The following is a 22,273-nucleotide window of genomic DNA, read 5'->3' on the forward strand; positions in this document are numbered from 1 at the left end:
AAAAAAAAAAAAAAAAAATTAGGAATATAAAGCATAAATAATATAAAGTTTTGTCAGAAATATTTGCGTTGATTTGAGAATCTATATTTATATTTCTTCAATTTAGCTTGATAATTGGCCTTTTCAACAATGAAAAACAAAATTGTATTGAACTATGGTTTATAGTACTAAAATGTTTACTTAGATAATTGTTTAAAGGTAATATGCGATAATAATTTGTAAATAAAATATATAAATGTCATTTAGCATAAATGTTTTCTATAAATAGCCATGAAGCATTAATTTATTTTTATTTTCTTAGAGACTAGGTCTCATTGTGTTGTCCAGGCTGGTCTCAAACCCCTGGACTCAAGTGATTCTCCCAACCTCGGCCTCCCAAAGTGCTAGGATTATAGGTATGAGCCACCATTCCCAGCCAATTATTTTTTTTATATTGTTCCTTATCTTGATTTATTTAATAAGGAATTAAGAGACAGATTAAGAAATAGTACACTTTTGACTGTATTATTTTGTTTTCATTATATATGTGATGCGTGTTTATTGTAGATTATTTGGAAATGCAGAAAAATAAAGATAAATAAAAGTCATGACCTGCCTTGCAGAGATTACTGCTATTTGCACATTGGTATATGTTTTTCTAGCTTTTCTTTTTACCATTATTTAACAAATGTCTACTAAGCTTCTTGTAAGTGTAATGTGCACTAATAGTTCGGGGAAATACCCTGGTATTCTTGCACTTCCTCACCTCTATCCTCTTGATGTTTATGGTCTATAAAATGTATCTAAACAAGTGACATGAAAACTATGGAAAAAGAACCCAAGGTGCTCTTAAAACAGGTACCAAAACCAAAAATAGACAAATGGGACTATTTGAAACTAAAAAGCTTCTGTACAGCAAAGGAAACAATCAACAAAGTAAAGAGACAACCTAAAATTGGGGGGAAAAATGGTCATTGCAAAATGTTCACCCAGTAAGTGTTCTGTAGAACATACCAGGAACTCAACTCAAAAACAAAACAAAACAAAAACCAAATAGTTTGATTTTAAAAATCATCTGAATAGAAATTTCTCAAAAGACATACAAACAATATGAAAAAATGCTCAACATCACTAATCATCAGGGAATTGCAAATGAAACCATGATGAGATATCTCATCCCAGTTAGAATGGCCATAATCAGAAAGATGAAAAATAGCCAATGCTAACAAAGATGCAAAGGAAAGGGAAATCTTGCATACTTTTGGTGGTAATGTAACTTCATGCAGCCATTATGGAAAACAGTATGGATGTTTCTCAAAACCTAAAAGTAGAACTAACTTATAACCCAACAGTCACACTACTGGGTATTTATCTAAAGGAAAGGAAGTTAGTATATTGAAGAGATACCTGCACCCCCATGTTTATTGCAGAGATACCTTACCCCCATGCTTATTGCAGCATTAAATTTATAAATTAGTATCTCTACCCCATGTTTACTGCAGCACTATAATTATATGATATAATTAAATGTAATATATATTTATATAATAATGTATAATTATATTTCCTAATGTTTTATAGCACTGTAGGTTAAATATGGTTAACAGTAATTTAGATTTTTAAAAAGCTAAAAGAGAGGATTTTGAATGTTCATAACACAGAAATGATAAATGTTTATGGTGATGTGGCAGAAAAAAGGAAGGAAAATCTGAGATGTACTACAACATAAGTGAACCTTAAGAACATTATACTAAGTAAAATAAGCCAGTCAGAAACAGATACTGTATGATTCCAGTATGTGAGGCAGTGAGAGTCAAAAATCATAGAGACAGGGAGTAGAATAATGGTTGCTAGTGGATAGAGGAAGGAGGGAATGAGATATTTTGTGTGATACAAACATGGTGGTGATGGTTTCACAATAATATAAATGTATTTGATACCACTGAACTGTATACTTAAAATGGTTAAGATGGTAACTTTTTATGTTACATCTGTATTATGCCACAATTTAAAAAATGATAAAAAGAAAAAACTTAAACCCTCAGAGGAAGGGTGCAAATGGCACGGGAACTAACCTGGTTTGAAGGATCCCAGCAAAATATTCTTGTTATTTTTAGAATGTGGTATAAGTCTGACCTCATTTCAGTACTATTATAGGCGTATGTCCTCAGTTGCTCTCTTTTTCTCTCTTATTTTTAAAAATTCCATTGGCCATTTCATTGAGGCTCTAGGAATAAAACAGTTCCTCCTAGAATGTGCATATATCCTTCATATCTGAAAAATTCACATTTTTTAAAAAGTCACTATGATACAGTTATTGCTGCTAAAACTTATATAGACTGAGATGAGCAAATCTCCAAATTCTTTGTTAGGCAGTTACTTCACTGTAGGCAGAAAAGAATTGAGAATTTCTAAATTATTCTTATAATATATAAGTTGCTGATTTGCTTGTTACAATTATGAAAGCATTTTTCCAGTTTTAACACTATCATTGCCCTAAAGCAGCAATTTGATGGCAAGTTTATTTAAAAATTATATTAATATACTTAACTTCATCAAAGTATTTAAGGAACTACTTTTCTAATCAACTAACTGTGCACCATTGTACCATAAGGAAATATACTAACAAGCATGAAAAGTAACATGCATTATAAATATATGGAATATTCTTATAATCTTATTAAAACAGTAAATTAACATAGATGCCTAAGCCTTTTAATTTTTTGCTCTTTCGCTTCTGTTCTATGTGTTACATACACATTGTCATATATTATACTTGTTGGATTTGTATTGGAAAGTAAACTGAGAAAAATGTATAAGCATAATTTATATTCTTATTAATTTTTTTAAAAAGCAGTGTCAGGTAACTTGAATATGTTGAGCTAAATTTATTACAAACTATTATTAATTAAATTACATTATTAAATGTTTTATTGGGAAAATCTATGCTGAAGACATTCTGTTTTATGAGTTTCTGGTGCTTTACAATGAAAATGTGAAAATTCCTTCAATAGAATATTTCACATATATTTACATATATTACAAATATATTCAGATATACTTAGAAATTCCAAATTATATTTTGAAATGAAATAATTTTAGTAAGATCTAAGACTTTATTTTTGAGACTAATACTACAGGAATATCAGATGGGAAATATCTTTATTCGTTCAAGAGGAATTTCTTCAATATTTTCTTTGACAAACAAATGTTTTGTTTCCATTCTTCTGAGACTCTAACCTTGTCCTCATTCCTTCTCCAGCTGTTGTCCCACTTCCGGACTATGGCAGAATTTCTAAATAGTTGTCTATACTCAGGACCTCCATTTCCTCACGTTCGTGTCTCTTTTTTTTCATCAGAATTGGAAATGTTTTAAGAAATAAGTGAAAGACTACAAAGTATTATATACTCTCTGATTGCAATCATGTAGAGATAATTCTCAGGACACTAAATTGAAATTGAGAGATTTGAATTTGAGTATCTATCTGTGGTTGGGGGTATAAGGCAACATAGATGTACATCTTTACAAAAGCATTTAGAGAACTCTACTATGTTTGAGATTTTCCTTTCATACATACATTCAGCTTTATATGGTCATTTCCAGCATAACTAGAACATGTAAATATAAAATCAGATGATGAAACATGTTCTGTTTTCAATAAATGCAATAGACCCACTTTTGTGCAAATCAACGATACAGCTTTTTTGCTTTTTCTTTACTTATTTAGAGACAGAGTCTTGCTCTGATACCCAGGCTGGATGGAGTCCAGTGGTGCGATCACAGCTCACTGCAGCCTCAACTTCCTGGGCTCAAGCAATTCTCCCTCCCCAGCCTTCTGAGTAGCTAGGAATACAGGTGTGTGCCATGACACCTGGCTATTTTTTGTATTTTTTTTAGTAGAGACTGTGTTTCACCATGTTGCCCAGGCTGGTCTTGAACTTCTGAGCTCAAGGGATCTGCCCACCTCAGTTTCTCAAAGCACTGGGATTACAGGCATACGCCACCACACTCAGCCTATTTTTCATTCAAACTTAAAGCTGAGAAACTAGGATAAGGAACCAACTGTGTTTGTGGAGGATGTATTTTTATGCTGCAAGAAAGGTTTGACTAAATGTAGGACATGTAAAATGTAACTTAAGAAGTTACAGCAGTTCAAGGCTATCAGGAGTGAGTTTTACTATGATTCTTTTGGTCTTTCCATTATGGTTCAAAGATGGCTGCTACAGTTCCAGTTATTATCAATGTTTCTGAAATCAGAGGAAGCGTAAAGTGCAAAATAACATCTCTCATTACCTCTTTAAGCTATTTTGACCAGTCTTTGGTCCCCATTACTCTACTACAATAGCTCTTGTTAACGTTACCTACAATCTCTTTCTTGTCGGACTCAATAGTTATGCCTTTGTCTAAATCTTACTTGACTTCTCAGTGTCGTTTAACAAAGTCGACCATTCCCTCTTTCTTGAAACATTTTCTTTTTTTGGTTCAATAACTTCTGCTTTTCTCTTCGTAACTGACAGACCCTTCTCAGTCTTCTTAGCCAAATTCTCCATTTGTGCTCAAGTTGTATTACTAAGGCTTGGTCAGTGCGGCTCTTCTCTGTTTGTATGTCCCTGGGCGATTGCATGCAGTTTTATTTGTATCTGGGGGACTTTTAAATGTGTAATACTATCCCCAAAATCTTATCCCAAGATCTAAATTCATATATGCAAATGTTTGCCTCACATTCCTACTAGATACATAAAGATTGGCTCAAACTTTGTGTTACCAAAATAGAATTATTGGTTTCTTGATGCTTCTCTATTCCCATCACAATTTACTTCTCCCACAGTCTTTCTCACCTCAGCTGCATCATTTTTGAGAATCAAAAGCAGAGTAATCATTCCTAATTACTTTCTTTTGTTTAAGTCCAAAGCATAGTATACTTCTTTCTATTGTGACCACATTAAGTACTCCAAGTACCCTCATTCCTGATCTGTTGACAATTGCCTACTTTCTTATCTCTGTATTTGTGTTCTTTCCTAACTGCTACCCATCTTTCTCTATACCACAACCATAATAAGCTCAAAACCCAAAAGCAAACATGTTATTTAAATTCTTAAACCCTCCAGTGGCTTCTCACTGCAAATCAAATAACCATTATGGGCTATGTCGTCAACTTTTCATCTTATGCTAGATTTCCTGACCTTTCTGCTGCTCATACATGCTTGTTTATTTCTACTTTAGGGCCCTTGCCCTTGTCCCCTGTCCCTGTATCTTCTCTTCTCACAGATCAGTACATGACTGGTTCCTTCAAATCATTCAGATCTCCACTCAAATGTCAGCTCTTTTGTAGAGGGGCTTCCTTGACTACCTTACCTAAGAAAATATGTGTTCCCATACTTTCTGTCTGTTTACCCTGTTTTTTTCACTGTATCAAAATAGGAAATTCTTTTTATGTTAACAGTTTGTTGCCTGTTTCTTTCTATTGAAATATAAGGGCCATGAGGACAATATGTGGTTTTTCACCACTATTTCTGCATCTCCTGAACAGAACCTGACACATGATAAACACATATGTAGGTTAATAAACAAATAGGAACATTTATGTAAATTTAATTCTTAGGTAATTCGTTTCTAAGCTTTTAGAAAAGGAAGCAAAAATGTTTATTTTAATTTTAGTTAGAAGAAAAACCACTTTCACCAACTGTGCATCTGAGCTCAACTTTGAAGCACAATTTTTGGAAATATATTTTAAATTTTATAATAACTATAGCTAACATTGTTTTGGGTATCTACTTTTACTGTGTTATAAATATTTTACTAGCATAATTTGCATACATCATTTTTGTTTATTTAAACCCAAAGTCATTCTTTGAAATAGGGTGTTTTTTTTTTTTTTTTTTTTTTTTTTTTTTTACAGGTAAGAAAACTGAGACTGGGGGTCATGTGTCTTTCACAAAGGCAAACCAATAGTAAGTGCCAAAGCAGGATTCAAAAAAGATTTGTCTGACACCAAAGCCTGTACATTTTCTGCTGTGCTCATGTAGATATTTTAGGTAAGGCCATCACAGTTGTTTTTAAAAGATATAGGGTGCATACATACACACTTTTTTAAATACATGCTTGGATTTGCCATCATTTGATCTAAAATCATATTGACTCATTATGGTCAATACTGACTCATCATGGCAGACAATTCCTGACTACAACTTAGGAGACATAAATTCAGATTCTAACTCTACCAACTGGCTCTGGGACTCTGGGGAAGTTCATTACGTATTCTGGGAATGGCTTTTCTATCTACAGAATTTTTTTAAAATGGATTGAGTGATTTTTTAATAAAATACCTTCTAGCTCTCAACTCTTATGGCTCCTTAAAGAAAAATAGTCTAGAAATCTGTTGACAATCTGTTGCAACTTACCTTGGCATCTAATTTATGTTTTGATTGTGAATTACTTATATATCAATTTGTTCTTATTAGAAATACACTTGGTGGGCTGTATTCCTTTTAATCAGTCTTGAAATTTGGGCAGATAAAAGAATGTTGATATGGAATTTAAAAGTTGTCTTGAATAATCTGTAGTTTTATTTTTTGTTATCTATTGATGATTTTCCTCATGTGTGAATAGAGATCCTCACTGATTTATCTTGTTTATAATAGTGTTTCAATTGATTTTCTTGATATTTCTAAGTATACAACAGGTAAGGATAGTTTCACCTCTTATTTTACAATTTTTACACTTCTTTCTCTTTTCTGCTTGTGTTGACTAACACTCTAAAAGCAGATTAAATAATAGTGATATATTTATTGTTTCTTTAACTGGAGTGTTTCTAGTGTGTGATGCTAGCTTTTGAAATGAAAAACATATATTAAGTATAACATGGATAAATATATACATGTAATGATGAAAATAAATTGCAAGTTACAGAAGCTTTACATAGCATCATACATTCATATGAAATGTTGACGTATAACAATATGCCAGGGAGTCATTAATATCCACTTCATTGTATTGGTCACATCTGGTAAGAAGGAATCGGGAAGACAATGGGATAGGGAAAAATCATCCAGGAGAGTTACAATAAGCATTAGAATGCTTATGGTTATTGTTATTGTTTATAGTTATGGTTATTGTTGTGCAGGAAACTTTTTTTTTTTTTAGATGGAGTCTTGCTCTGTCACCCAGGCTAGATAGAGTGCAGTGGCACAGTATCGGCTCACTGAAACCTCTGCCTCCCGTGTTCAAGCGGTTCTCCTGTCTCAGCCTCCAGAGTAGCAGGAATTGTAGGTGCCCGACACTGTTGCTGGCTAATTTTTGTATTTTTAGTAGAGAAAGGGTTCACCATCTTGGCCAGGCTGGTCTCGAACTCCTGACCTCATGATTCACGTGCCTCGGCCTCCCAAAGCGATGGGATTACAGGCGTGAGCCACCGCACCCGGCCTGTGCAGGAAACATTTTATAACAAAATAATTTGATATGCTAAAGAAACATAAAGGTTTCTATGTTTGCTGGTTATGAAGAAGAACAGAAGCATAAACTGAACACAGGTTTGCCTTTCAAATGTATAATTTTCTTGAGAATGGATATCACCTCTGTTGGTTCTCCTCCCTGTCCTAAACATATGGCGCATCATAGGAATTCACTACATTACTATCAAATGAATTAAAAGAAGAAAGAAGGAAAGGAAGGGGCTAGGAAGGGGCATTTTAAAATTTCTTCTTATTCTTTCGTTTGCATCATTAAATTTTTAAGTAAAGCTTAGTTTAAATAATACATAAAGATTTATTTGTACATTAGAATCCTCAGTTTTTTCCAGAGAACATAATGTTACCAAGTTTTCTGTACAGCTTTCTAGAAATCGGCATATTGTTCGATATGTATTGTGCTTTTTGTGGTATGTGTGAAACATGTAACAAATTATTTATGGGGTATATCATTTCTGTGCTGAGTCCTCTGACAGTTATTCAGACTACCTAGATTCTAAGAGTTCAGATTGGTATCAAAGTCTCAAATGTCTGCTGTGGTTCACCTGTATTCCTGCTTTCATCAGTATTTTGAAATTCAGTATGTCAAGATTTCAAACATTCCTGAAAGTTTGAAATGTACAAAGGTTCAAGTACAGTTTGTTTTCTACTTTAAAAGAAAATTAAAAGAACTACACTATCTTTTTGGGTTTTCTCTTTACAATAAAAGATATACCAGTAATTTTAAAAATAAGAAAAGCAAAATAGAATTTTAGACAAAAAAAAAAACCTGTCATCATGCAATGAAGAAATATAAATTTAAATTTTCTGAGAAATCATTGAACGTCTATATTATGAAAAATAGCACTTTCTAAACATTTAAAATATTTTTATTGAACAATGTGTTTGCCACATACTGTCACTATGAAGTCATTAACTTCTATGTATTTTCTCATTTTTATATATTTAAATTTGTAACTTCAGGCCAGGCACAGTGGTTCACGCCTATAATCCCAACACTTAGGGAAGCCGAGGCGGAAGGATCGCTTGAGGCCAGGAGTTTGAGACCAGCCCAGGCAACATAGTGAGACCCCCATCTTTACAAAAACTGAAAACAAATTAGCTGGTTGTGGTGGTGCACACCTATAGTTTCAACTAGCTGGGTGACTGAGGCCAGAGGATCATTTGAGCCCAGGGGGTTGAGGCTGCAGTGAGCCATGATCGCACTACTGTCTGTCTTATATACTATGTTTTTTTTTAAATCCTATAACTGCCCAATTTTCTCAATTTTGAATATACAGCATATGAAATGTTAAAAGTAGGTGGGTTTTCTGTTACTTAAAGAATGCTTATGAATTACAATATTGGCATCTTTCTTAAATTTCTCCTAGGTCTATGAGTTTTTCCCTTATCTTTTATTTCTTTTAACTTTTCTTTAATGCTGTCCTTAGAACTCTGCTATCCTTTGAAAACGTTGTCTGGAGATGGCTTTAAAGGAACATAAATGCCAACTACTTTATGATGACTTCTCATTTATATCTTCAGCCCTCAATCTATACCATGCTGTAAACTCACATATCCAACTGCTACTTATCTCCACTAAACTTTTAATAAGGACCTTTAAACATACCATGTACAAAGCCAAATTTTTTATTCCCATCCCTCAACTCCCCTACCCCCACCAAAATAGCCTTATACCTCTCTTGGTGGTTATAGGATTAATTAAAAAAGATTTTTTGTTGTTGTTTTCTCACATTATCAGTGTGTAGACTTTTAACCTTAGACTTATCCCCATGGCCACAAGATGGCTACGGGGTCTCCAAGGATTGTATCCTCACATTATAATGCATAGTGGCAAGCCTGTGGAAGTGATGTGTGTGTGTGTGTGTGTGTGTGTGTGTGTGTGTGTGTGTGTGTGTGTGTGGTTTTTTGTTTGTTTTTAAGAATAAGGAATACTTTCCCAGAGGCTCTCCTGTAAGCTTCTATACATGTCTTATCCAGATTGTTTATGTCTCCCGTAGGGTCTACCATGATAATAATAGATAAACACATTTGAAAGAAACTGATGGATTTAACCAGGTTATTTATGTGGAATCTTCATTGCAGTGAAATTTTATTTCTGTGACTTGGAATATTTATTAAATAATTACTATTGTATTTGTATTAAGAATAGTGATAGTTACCATTTATGAATACAGAGATGCTCAATTTAAAACCATATTCACTTGAGTATATGTGTATTTATCTGTATATTTACATATGTATAAAGAAAAACAAAATGTAAACATCATTTCAAGAAGGTGAATTAAATCACTTTTAATTTCTCTTCCAGTTCCAATAGTCAGTATTTCTAAAAATCAAAGATTCAAAGATCAAAATGCTTTGTATTTCTAAGAATATGGCCTGCTTTTTTTAAAGCAACTATATGCCTAAAAAAGGTCGTAAGTCAATTTAATAAACTATATTTGTCTAATTTCTGTGGTAATTAGACAAAAGGTATATAGTTTCTTATATAACTTCTTTTTTTTTTTTTTTTTGTTTTCATTTTATTTTGTTACCTAAAGCAACTAGCACAGTGCCTGACACATAGCTAGTTAGTTGATGCTCAATCAGGGAGGAATGGATAGATAGATGGCTTATATAGCTTGCTGGAGATCTGTTTTCAAGTAAGATATTTTAAAATGTCATTGTATAAAATAATTTTGTTCTTAGGTTTTATAGCTTAAATTATAAAATACTGGGAAATATTTTATACTTATAGAGTAATTAATAGGTCATAGAAACCATTGGCTAAATGAATGCATTTTCAGGCAAGCTTTGTAATTGATTTGATACTTGCCAGGTAGCCTGTTTTGTGAATCATTTATATGTACCAGTGGTGGTTTTCATTATGGTGACAGTTCAAAACAATTTTAAACATTTAATCATTCTTTAATAAAAGCTAAGTAGTAGCTAAGACATAACCAGCAAATTCAAGATGTGGAAATAGTGAAAATAGGGATGTTATTTTTTACACTGATTATAAAGTGCCACTATTGAGGAAATTTTTTGTGTGGAATTTTCTAAAATAGCATTTTAAATTTTTCTTGAAGCAAATTCAACTTCTTTTTAATCCACAAAAAATTAATGTGCCATAGGAGATGTGTTACTTGGATGTCTAATGAACTATTAAGTTCCAATAAAACTGTGAAGATTAATGAGTTCATTCTGGGGAAAATAACATTCAATTTGAAATAAGGATATTTGAGGCAACTTAATCTGTTCACTCGGTAGTAAAGTTTTAGAAATTCACTTTCTACACATAAGTTCATTTCCAAACTATATAGTCATTGATGTTGAGTTTACATTAAAAGAGCAGTATAAGTTACATTGAGAAGTATTTGTTTTAAAGATTCACGATACTCATCTTTGGGCATGAGGATGTATATATTATTTGATGTCATAACCCAACTCTGTAGCATATTAATCGTAAAAATATTGTCCTTATATATTGTCATGGTTCACTTTATCACCTCACCTTTCTCAGTATCTGGCACACAATCATCGTTTGATAAATTTTTGTGGGAGGAAGAAAGGAAGGATTCTAGGAATAAAAGTGACTTCAAGAGTTAATATCATCTTAAAAAGATAAAATGTCTAATATATATTCCAAATTCTTCTAATATGAGAAAAAAAAAAAAAAAAAAGGTGTGAATTGCCATATATTTTCACTTTGACATTTTATACTTAATTCAGTTAGTCCTGGATCAAATAATGCTCACATGGAGAAATTTCTTAAGCACCTCTTTTTTCCTTATATAACAGACATTATTTTGAAACCCCTGATTAAACTTACTGAGATAAAATGCCAGTATTAATACGGACATCTACCTCCCAAAGAAACCACGGTTGAAGAAATAGAAACTGATCATATTACATTTTTTACCGTATTACAGCTGAATCGTTCTCTAATGGTTCTTAAACTGCATGAATTTAAAAACACGACAATGAATTTCATGTGTTAGACATCACACTCAGTGTTACTGCATGACTTTATGATTCTACTAGCTGGCAGTGAATACTCATTTATAGTGTAGAGTCTGTCATGAACTGCCCATATCATGGAAATGCTGAACCCCATTTTCCATAACTCTGCCTCTCCATATTATTTTGGCAGGTAGCTTTATAGTATTTGAAATCAAATGTACTTCTAAATCATCTAACAAAAATTAGATGTTTGTCTGTTTTTATTTTTTGTTGAGACAACTTTAGATTTAGAAGAGTTGTAAAAATAGTATGGAGTGTTCTGATGTACCTTTTGCCCAACTTCTCCTCAGGTCAACATCTTATATAGGCATAGAACAATTCTCAAACCTAATAAATTAATCTTAATATGATACTGTCAAATAAACTACAGAACGTATTTGTATTTTACCAGTTTTGCCACTAGTATTCTTTTTCTGGACCAAGATTCAATCTAGGTTCTCCTGTTTCATTTTGTCAGTATGTCTCCTCAGTCTCTTCCAGTCTGTGGCAGTTCTTTACTTTTTCCTTGCTTTTCATGATCTTGATACTTTTGAAGAGTACTATTCAGTTATTTTGTAGAATGTCCCACTATTTAGGTTTGCTTAATATTTTCTCATGATTCGATTGAGTTTGTGCCTTAATGGGAAGGCTACAATAGATCATAGGTGATGTCACTTCTCTGTGCATCACATCAGGGGAACATGATGTCACTATATATACTATACATTACATGTGAACTACCGTGATCTCAAAATTAAAAGTTAAATTTAATTTTTGAAAGTACAGAAAATTGACCAGGTGTGGTGGCTTACGCCTATAATCGCAGCACTTTGGGAGGCCAGTGTGGGCAGATCATGAAGTCAGGAGTTCAAGACCAGCCTGGCCAATGTGGTGAAACCACGTCTCTACTAAACATACAAAAATTAGCTGTATGGTGTCACACACCTGTAATCCTAGCTACTCAGGAGGCTGAGGCAGGAGAATCACTTGAATCCGGGAGGCGGAGGTTGCAGTGAGCCAGATCGCACCATTGCACTCCAGCCTGGGTGACAGAGCAAGACGTCATTTCAAAAAAAAAAAAAATACAGAAAATTTAGGAGCCGCAATTTATAGAAAGAAAAAAATTCTAATACCTAATAAACAGATAAAAATATATTTATTTGTATTCAAAATGCAAATATAAAGGGAATGAGAAGCCTCCCAAGTAGTTGGGATTACAGGCGCACACCACCACACTTGGCTAATTTTTGTATTTTAAGTAGAGACAGGCTTTCACCATGTTGGCCAGGATGGTTTTGATCTCTTGACCTCGTGATCCACCTGCCTCAGCCTCCCCAAATGCTGGGATTACAGGCATGAGCCATCGCACCGGGATGATTTTTTTTTTTTTTTTTAAATAATGGCAGTATAGAAGTTAGTTTTGATAAAATTTAATTTTAGGATCTGACTAAGCAAAAAAATGTTTTTCTCTCAATACAAGTTTTAAGTTTAATATAATGAGCTGAATGTTGTATTAAAATTTTCATTGTCCAGTGAAAAGGATAAACAAAATGCTGTCATATTTTATTAAGGAAGACATTGCTTTCACAGTGGCCAATCCTAAACAATTCATGGTTATTGCTTTTATTAATGAATAAGTAATGTTGTGCTGTATATACTTTTTTTTCGTGTGTATGACAAACTTAGTTATTGCTGAGTAATTTCTAGTCATTTATGTCTGAAAATTTTAATGGGCCAATCACTGATTTTTATTCAATCTGAAAATCTCCTGAGTATGGAACTGTAATTTGACTAGTGATCTTGCCTGTCTTGAACATTTTTACATATTATTTTGGCCTCGTTTTAATTCAGTAGAATTTTTTTAATTTCTGGGAATTTAAACTTGTGTGCATATTTAGGTATAAAGTAAAACAGCCTAAATTTAGAAATATAAGTTCTCATTGAGTACCTATTTGGAAAGTATAAACTTAGGTGTACCATCTTTAAATACTGGCTCTTTTCGATTTTTGAAATGCTACATTTAATGAATAAGAGATGATTTATGTAAAAATATTTTCAGAAGAACCTCTTTAAATATCATGTCTTAGTACACCATAAACTTTTAATTAGTATATATTGGACATGTGTTCTTTTCATTTGAAAATATATTTGTGTTGGCCCATTATGGAATTTCAGGGGGATTTCTGGTTACTTTTTTTCTATAATGACTGCTGACTGTATACCATTTTATCAACCTAAATACTTCAAAAGCAGGTAATAACTTTTAAATAAAAAATATATAAATGAAGGAAAGTTACCAATGTGGGAGCCTCTAGTATAGATTTCTAGCATAGACCTTCATGCATATTTCCCAAATACTAATAGTTTACTACAGAAGGAAAATTTTCTGTCATCAAGACCAAGTTCATCAGTTATCAAACATACTCATCATAAGAGAATTCACCTGTAAGAAAAGGCTGTTACGGTATTCTTAGCCCCTTCAGATTAGCACCATATCTTAAAATATGTCTCTGTGTGTGTGTGTGTGTGTGAGAGAGAGAGAGAGATAGAGAGAGAAAGAAAGAAACGGAGTCTTGCTTTGTCGCCCAGGCTGGAGTGCAGTGGGGGTGTGATCCCGGCTCTCTGCAACCTCCACCTCGCGGGTTCAAGTGATTCTCATGCCTCAGCCTCCTGAGTAGCTAGGACTAAAGGCATGAGCCACCACACCTGGCTGATTTTTTTGTATTTTTAGTGGAGACGGTGTTTCCATGCTGGCCGGGCTGTCTCAAACTCCTGGCCTCAGGTGATCCACCCAGCTTGGCCTCCCAAAGTGCTGGGATTACAGGCCTGAGCCACTGCACCTGGCCAGATATGTCTTAAACATCTAAAAATTTCCATTATAAAAGTTCTAGCTTTTCATGTTTATGGAAATATGTAAATTTATAGAATTGGGATTGTGCCCATTAAGAGTCTACCCTAACTCATGCTTATCATCCATCATTCATTTCCTTTCCTTATTCTATTTTGCCACTCCCACTTTTCACTCACTGACCTTTATTGCCTTTAGTGTAAATATGCACTCTTCAGATGGCTATGCCAATCCTTAGGGCCTTTTTTCCCAGATCAGAGGGAGCTCCTCTTGATCCCAAGTCACATGACAAATTCAGTCTTTCTCTGGGGGGCGGGGCAGGGGAGGAGTTTTGCTTTTACCTCCCAGGCTGGAGTGCAGTGGCGTAACCTCAGCTCACTGCAGCCTCTGCCTCCTGAGTTCAAGTGATTCTTCTGCTTCAGCCTTCTAAGTAGCTGGGATTACAGGTGCCCACTGCCACTGACTCATTTCTTTGCTACCAAAGCTGCCACAAAGAAGTAAAAAGTTACCCGAGATGCTAAAAACTTAACTCTACTCGATCTGCCCCTTAATCATGTAGAGAGAAGTGGTTACTCAAGAAAAGAAATAGTTATTTATGTATTCTCTTACATGAAATTAGAAATTTGTTACTGTCCTTTTTCTATCTTATTTGCTATTAAAAATAAAGAATGTGGTGTTGTAGTATTTAATAAAGGGAGATTTCTTTGATTATCTTTGTTTGAATCACTAAATAGAGAAAAAAGGTAAGGTTTAAAAAACAGCTCTATTTTACTTAATGATATATGTGTTTGAGCTGAGTTTACTAAGAACACCCCAAGTTACTTTAATTTTATAATATAGCCTTAGAATTTCTAATTAAATATGCAACTTGTGTCATAATAAAAAAAATTCTTATGCTTTTTACAATAAATTTAATTAACCATTTCTTGTAAGTTCATTTCAGTATCTATCATGGTTCACTAAAGTTGGAATTCAGTTGTAAAATGGTATATTAATTGCCTTTTGTATTAAATGAAATAAGGACCTCAAATATGCAAAGTCAGGAAATTTAATTGTGGTCTTCAATTGCTTATTCAATGCATTGGAAAACTGAATGCAGAAGTATGGAAAAAAAGGCCAAAGGTGGTTAAATGTAGCACATCACACACATTTTGCACTTTACTTAATGATCCAAGTGTTTATTACTATGAAGTAAATGCACCATTTAAAGAATTATGGTGGAATTGTAAAACATTAAAAACTCTAATTAATTTCAGTCTGAAGCATGCAGTGTGCTCATTTTGCCTAGAACATTTTCATTATCATCAGTATTTTCCAGTTATTAAGATAAATTTTTCTTCATTGTGCAGCACTAGCATATTTCTGTTTTAAAAACACAGTTTTATATGCTGCTGAGACTTCTGTATCTGGCACATATTTTTAGATGAATAAAAGAATGTAGTTTTTGACCACAGATTGAAACGATGTAGTATATTTGCTTTTCTACACTTGTTCCATAGCTACCAACAGTTAGAACAGGTTGAGTGTGTCCACGTTTTTTGCCTATAAGCTATATATATACCTACATTTTTAAAAGAACCCTTATTAAGGTATAGAGATAATACTGACTTAATTTGGATCCAGTTATAATAACTGTTCCCTTCTCTGATTAGGAAAGTGAATATTCAAAATCTAAAGAAAATATCGTAAGAATATAGAAACATTTTAAGTTAGTGCCTGTCTGTGCCTTCTCACCTCATTTTAATGTTGCACCACCATGTATGTTTGCTTGATGTGAATAACATACTTGGTAAAATAAAAATAACTGACATCTTTTTGTAATCATAGTGTTTTGTAACTTTTACTTCTTTCTGGAAATAGTGTGTTCATATGGCCAAATTATAAAGGGACTTAGCAAACCAAAGCTCTGTTTTCTGATTGTGAAAATAATCCATGCTCACAATTGGAAAGCACGAAAATGTGGCAAAGCACAGATAAAAAAATAAAAATAGTATCACCATTATGAACATTTTAGGTACCTAGGAATTTGGAATAGAACAATGGAAAGCAAACTATTAATTATAGCTGTAGATTTCAGTGTAGAGGCTACAGGTGCCTTGCGCCTCTTTCCTCATAAAATCTTTGCCAATACATTTTACTAACTTTATTTGAATTTAGGAAAATTTCATTAAGTAGCCATTTTTATTTTCTGTTTCTTTAGTCATTTTACTTTGAAATAATTTTAAATCTACAGAAAAGTTGCAAAAACAGTATAGAAATTTCCCATTTGCCTTTTATCCAGTTTCCTGTAGTGTTACCATTTTATGTAACCATAGTACAATTACTGAAACCAAGACATTGACTTTGAGAAGCTACTGCTAACTACCCTATGAACCCTTTTCAAATTTTACCAGTTTTCTCACTAATGTTCATTTTATAGTCCAGGTTTCCTCACTGCTTCAATCATCACGTCCTCTTAGTCTTCTCCAATCTGTGACAGCTCCAAGTCTTGTCATTCATGACCTTAAAAAAAAATTTTTTTTTTTTTGAGACGTAGTCTCCCTCTGTCAACAGGCTGGACTGCAGTGGCACAACGTGGGCTCACTGCAACCTGTGCCTTTTGGGTTCAAGCGATTCTCCTGCCTCATCCTCCCAAGTAGCTGGGTTTACAGGTGCATACCACCATGCCCAACTAATTTTTGTATTCTTAGTTGAGACTGGGTTTCACAATGTTGGCTAGGATGATCTCAATCTCTTGACCTCATCATTATCCTGCCTCGGCCTCCCAAAGTGCTAGAATTACAGACATGAGCCACCATGCCCAGCTGACCTTGACACTTTTGAACACTACTGTTCACTTATTTTATAGAGCGTTTATCTGATGTTTGCCCATACTTAGAATTAGGTTATACACTATTGGAAAAAATACCACAAACCAGAGGTGATGTGCCCTTTTTAGTATATCACTTCAGGGTATTAATATATATTATTGGGAATATTAACCTTGACTGTTTGGTTAAGGTGATGTTTGCCATGTTTCTCCATTATAAAGGTACTTACATTAACATCTATAAAGATATAAATAAGTAATAGGGAGAGTTGCCCCTTTGTGCAATCCTTTTATATAAAGGATTATAAGATTTTAAGAAATCTTTCAAACTTGGCAGTCTACGAAGTAAATATAAAGTTATCTGTATTCATAGAGTATAATTTGTATTCAGTTATTACCTGAGTGATATAAATTCCAGATGCTAAAATAGTTAGCCATTGCTAGGAGTTGATTACCTCCTAAGAGGAGGGAAAAGAATGGATAGGTTTTATTAATTGGCATCAATGCTTTGAACTGTGATGTAGAACTAAGTCGCATTTATAAATAAAAACAGAGGGGCTCCTCTATCACAAATTGATAGTGCAAGCTAACATTTAAACAAAATCTTGCAAGTTTTATTTAGTGATAAGATAAACATGGCAGTGTTTTTTTACTTAATTTCGCTATTAGAATAACTCTTAGTCTAATATTGCCACCTGGAGTATCAGGCCATTATTACATGGTCCATCTGTGCCTAGAAATTACCATTCTCACTGCAGCTCTGTTAACATAGAAAGAGCAAGGCTAAGGCACAATTTTTGTTATTTGATATTATGGGTGTTACTGTTAATTGAGTGCACATTCTTGAAATTCCACTTGTAACTAGCAGATCTACAAGGTTGTTACAGTCAATGTGTTTTTTAGAGTATGAATTAACAAGTTTAAACATTAAGAGGTAAGCCTGTCTGCTTTCCAGTACCCTCAAAGAGTACATTTTCTTCATGACTGTTTCAGAACATTTCATGAAACAAATGTCAAACTTATCAGGGTTGTCACTAAGAAAATGATCCTTGTAGCTAGGGTCTTCTTTCATTGGGAAACAAACAGGTGTCTTATCTCAGCAGAGAGAAGGAAAATTCTGCTATATATCAGAAGAAATTTTTGCTTGCCTGTAATATCCAGTAGTAAAGAAATGCTTTGGTAAAAAGCTTCCTTTGCAATTTTATTTATTATCCAGTCATTTGTCAATGATACTTGATTTGCTAAGTGACTTTAATGATTTATCTGGAACTGCATGTAAAGTTCTTTCAAAAATTGTGTTAAAAAACACAAATTAGCACTTCTAAAAAGACTTCCGTAGTGCTTTATTAGATCAAATTTTAATGCTTTTATTTATGATAAAATCTATTACCATTATTTTGATGATGTTACAGCAATTTTAGTATTATACTGTAGCAATTAGAGTTGAATGCCTTTTTTGCCCCTTCGTAATCATTTTCTGCATCTGGGTCACAGCTATCCTTGTAAAAGGAAGAAAGCGATTGGCTCTTATTTGTTATAAAAGTGACTTAGCACAAAAGGCAAGATATTTTAAGACAAATCCTCAACATAAAGAAAGGTGTGAAAGTGATTTACCTGTCCTGAGCAGCAGGCAGTCTTAGAAGGCATGCATTTATAAACTACACTTTATGACTAAGAAAAATTCAGCAACAAAAGACCAACATTATATTAAGAATGTTACTTAACTGGCATATCTATATATATCTTATACAGCTAGTGCTCGACTTACGACCACAATTGGTTCCGATAGACCGGCCATAACACGATTTGGTCGTAAGTTGAGTAGGCTATATGTACAGTACTGTGAAATGATGCTATAAAAATCTTTAAGTCATATTTTATCATAATTCTCTTTCATTGTTATATATCATAATTTTCTTTGTTCATTTTATGCCATTTGTATCATCTCTACACCATTTTGTTTCTTATTTTTACATTCTTCAGGTTTAAGTAAAACACTGCATTACCAGTACAACTGGTTTAATATTTGCAAAACATACAAAATTACAAAATATAGATGCATACAAAAATACAAAATACAGTTGTAAAAAATACCATAGGAAACATTTTCCCAATTGCAAAACATATCAAAATATATAAACATATACAAAACATTTTATTGGTCACTGGTGCTTGGCTGTGGATTGTTGATGTCATCTGAGGCAGCAGTTGTGGTTACCGGAATTGGTTTTTTCATAAACATGGTGAGCTTTGTCTGAATTGTATGTTTCTTTTTTTCTTCATAAATTTCATGATACGGACGAAACACATCGTGTGCCATCCGTTCAATCCTTGCAAATCGTTCGATGTTTGGGTCCATTGCTTCGAAGCGTATAAGAAGTTTATTCAGTAAAGATAAACCACCTGATAATCCCTTAGTGGTGAACTATCTTTCTGACTCCTGCTCTTCTTTCTCTGCTTCTCTTCTTCTTCCGCCACTCTTTCTTCTTCCAGTTCGATTAGCTCTTCATTTGTAAGTTCTCTGGATTGTCTAGCAACTCTTTGACATCTTCCATTTCACACTCCAAAGAAAGATCTTTAGCAAGTTTTACTATTTTTTCCCGAATCGTTTCAAGTTCATGTTCACTGTCAAATCCGTCAAAATCGTTAACATAGTGCTTAACACAATTTTTCCAGATGCCATTCATGCACTTTGTCATCACAGCCTCCCAGGCGGTAGCGATATTCTTGATACACATCAAAATATTGTAGTGTTTCCAAAAATCTACAGCGGAGCAGTCGTGGCTAGCGATTGTGGTCATCAAGTCGAATGGTCATAAGTTGCATAGGTCGTAAGTCGATCAACACTTGTACATATATTAAAACATACTCAAATTAATGGAAGTTGCACATTTTTATTTCACTTAACTGTGTTCCAGTAGCTCGTATACATAGTTAAACATGAAAGCAAAGTATTTAAGTACTTCCTAGTCCTCGGGGTTATTAAGTCTTTACATTTCTGTTTTGACTTAGTGCAGTGTTGAAGGTCGCTAGAGAAAACTAGATAAACCAAGCTTGTTAAACCAGGAAGTTATGTGGTGCAGAAACTTAGTAGACTGTTAGTGTGATAAAGGCTCCATCATTCCCTTATAAATTAAAGGACATGAGCTTGATAATTGCTATTTTGGCTCAAGTTGCTTCAAACATTTTGGCTTGTTTTATTTTCAATGCTGTTATAGTAAGTCAAGATTGCTAGAAGTGTGAGTACTAGCAATCTTAACTTACTATAGTTAACTAAGAACAACATTATGCTTTTCCAAATTATGTAATAATGCAGGCATGCCTTTTATTCATTCATTATTCCACTGTTTCACATAGTTCAGAAAACATTGATTGGACTGCAACTGTATACTAAGTATGTCCTGTTAGATGGTAGGACTTTTTATTTTACTTTTTATTGGAATGTAGTTAAAATGTAATCTCTAGGAAACTTTGTCTAAAAGTGGAAACCACGTGTTCATTTATAAATTTTCAAGGGTCAAACTTAATTGAATATATCTATTTACTGGAGATAAAATAGGGAAAAAATGAAATGACACAAAATGGTCATCATACTTGGAAAAACGTATCAAAGTTACATTGCCAAAATGATATTCAAAACCCCATTCTTGGTGTTGTGCATATCTATAATGATTCAGATCGGTTGGTAATATTTAATAATTTCTCTACTTTCCCAGTCTTAACAAAGTCTACATCACAGATTCTGTTGAGTTTAGAGAGACAGTATATAAAAGAAGTTTTTTTCTTTCACCTTAATGGTTACTGGCAAGTGTGTAGTTTGTCATAGAAAACTAATATGTATACTTTGGTTTGCTCTTACTTAATAAGTCAATTCATGAAGTAGGGCTCAACAATTATTTAATTCAATTATTTAATTTGGTTTCATTAGGTACAGAGTGGTATGTTTGATGATACTGATAATTATTACTGTTGTCTAGAAATACTTAAGAAATTGATGTTTATGCTTTAATTAACTCAGAAAAGAATGAGTACCTTTATGCCAGTTAATAGAAGTAAATAATCTTATGTGATAAATCAGAAATATTAGGAAAATAAGACTGTTTTGCAATTGGGTATTGTTGAAGGAACATGTCTGATGAAATGGGTTATAAATTGTAAGATGAAATAATTTTCCTGACTCTCATTATTTATACTTTGAAGGTTACCATTTAATATTGAACACAAGATGCACTTCATTTCTGTGGAAGCAGACATTATGATGTCACTTCATCTATTCACCATGTTCCACAGGAACCTGCTATGAATTATGAGGCCACCACTTAGAATCGAAACTGTAGAAGATTGTAAGCATTCTACAGCCTGACATGCACGTGCTTCCTATTTTAGACCTCACTGATCTTCAGATAACATATGGTGGTACCAGTAATTGGAAAATTGGCACAGCTATCAAGAAAATATAGTAGATGGGACAAAAAATGCCATGCTGGAGCACATGAAGTGTCTTTGAAATTAAATTCATTGTTTTTTATAAAGCAGTGAAGTAAAAATATCTGTTTCATCCCCTGCAAAGAACACTTTTCAGTGGCAAATGTTTCCAAAGTAATTTTTAGGGCATTGATAAAATTGGTTGTTTTTAAAAACATATAGCAAATTTTAATGTGTACTATAAAACAAAACCTGTAAATACTTAAATGTTATGTAATTTTATCATTCGTGTTTAGGATTACTGGAATCATAGTAGTTCATAGTTCTACAGATACAGTTAAAATGTGTTAGGTATAGCTGATAAATGCCCTAAAGTTTATATTTTAATGTTTTCTAAAATTTATTTCACAGGAAGATGAAAATGAACCTGAAAGAAAAAATATATCTCAGGAGCTCAGCATGGAACAGAAAAACCCAAAGAAATAAAAGATTTTCTGTAGTGTTTTTGAAACGTTTGCAGCTTATGTAATAACAGATAAAATTTCTAATTGTAAAATGTTAAATTGTAAAATCTAATTTGCAAAATGTTCTCAATAAAGTTATTCAAAATGAAATAGGAGCTTGTATTTGGAATTCATATATTTTAGAGTAAGTTTGACTTTTTAATTTAAAAGCTGGACCTTTAAAAGTTTTTTTTTTTTTTTTTTTTTTTTTTTTTTTTTTTTTTTTTTTTTTTTTTTTTTTTTTTTTTTTTTTTTTTT

The 22,273-nt window shown here is 33.1% G+C and overlaps 1 protein-coding gene across 5 annotated transcripts in view; it reads left to right on the forward strand.

Annotated features, from left to right (window-relative positions):
* The window catches only part of PHF14 (PHD finger protein 14), a 200,860-nt gene that overhangs the window by 165,073 nt on the left and 13,514 nt on the right, over positions 1–22,273 (forward strand). For 2 of the 5 annotated variants that reach the window (XR_005199611.1, XM_037737313.1), the window contains one exon: positions 21,924–22,126. The exons of 1 other annotated variant lie outside the window; for it this stretch is intronic. Coding sequence is in view for 2 of the 4 variants with exons in the window: in XM_037737313.1 (XP_037593241.1) it covers positions 21,924–21,998 (75 nt within the window). In the remaining 2 variants the exon portion in view is untranslated. Of the gene's footprint in view, positions 1–21,287; positions 22,127–22,273 lie in introns of those variants that run through there. 2 more of the 5 variants (XR_005199610.1, XM_037737315.1) reach the window with 2 other exon arrangements.

The sequence above is a fragment of the Cebus imitator genome, unplaced genomic scaffold (assembly GCF_001604975.1).
Source record: "Cebus imitator isolate Cc_AM_T3 unplaced genomic scaffold, Cebus_imitator-1.0 Scaffold37, whole genome shotgun sequence".
Classification (NCBI taxonomy): Eukaryota; Metazoa; Chordata; class Mammalia; order Primates; family Cebidae; genus Cebus; species Cebus imitator.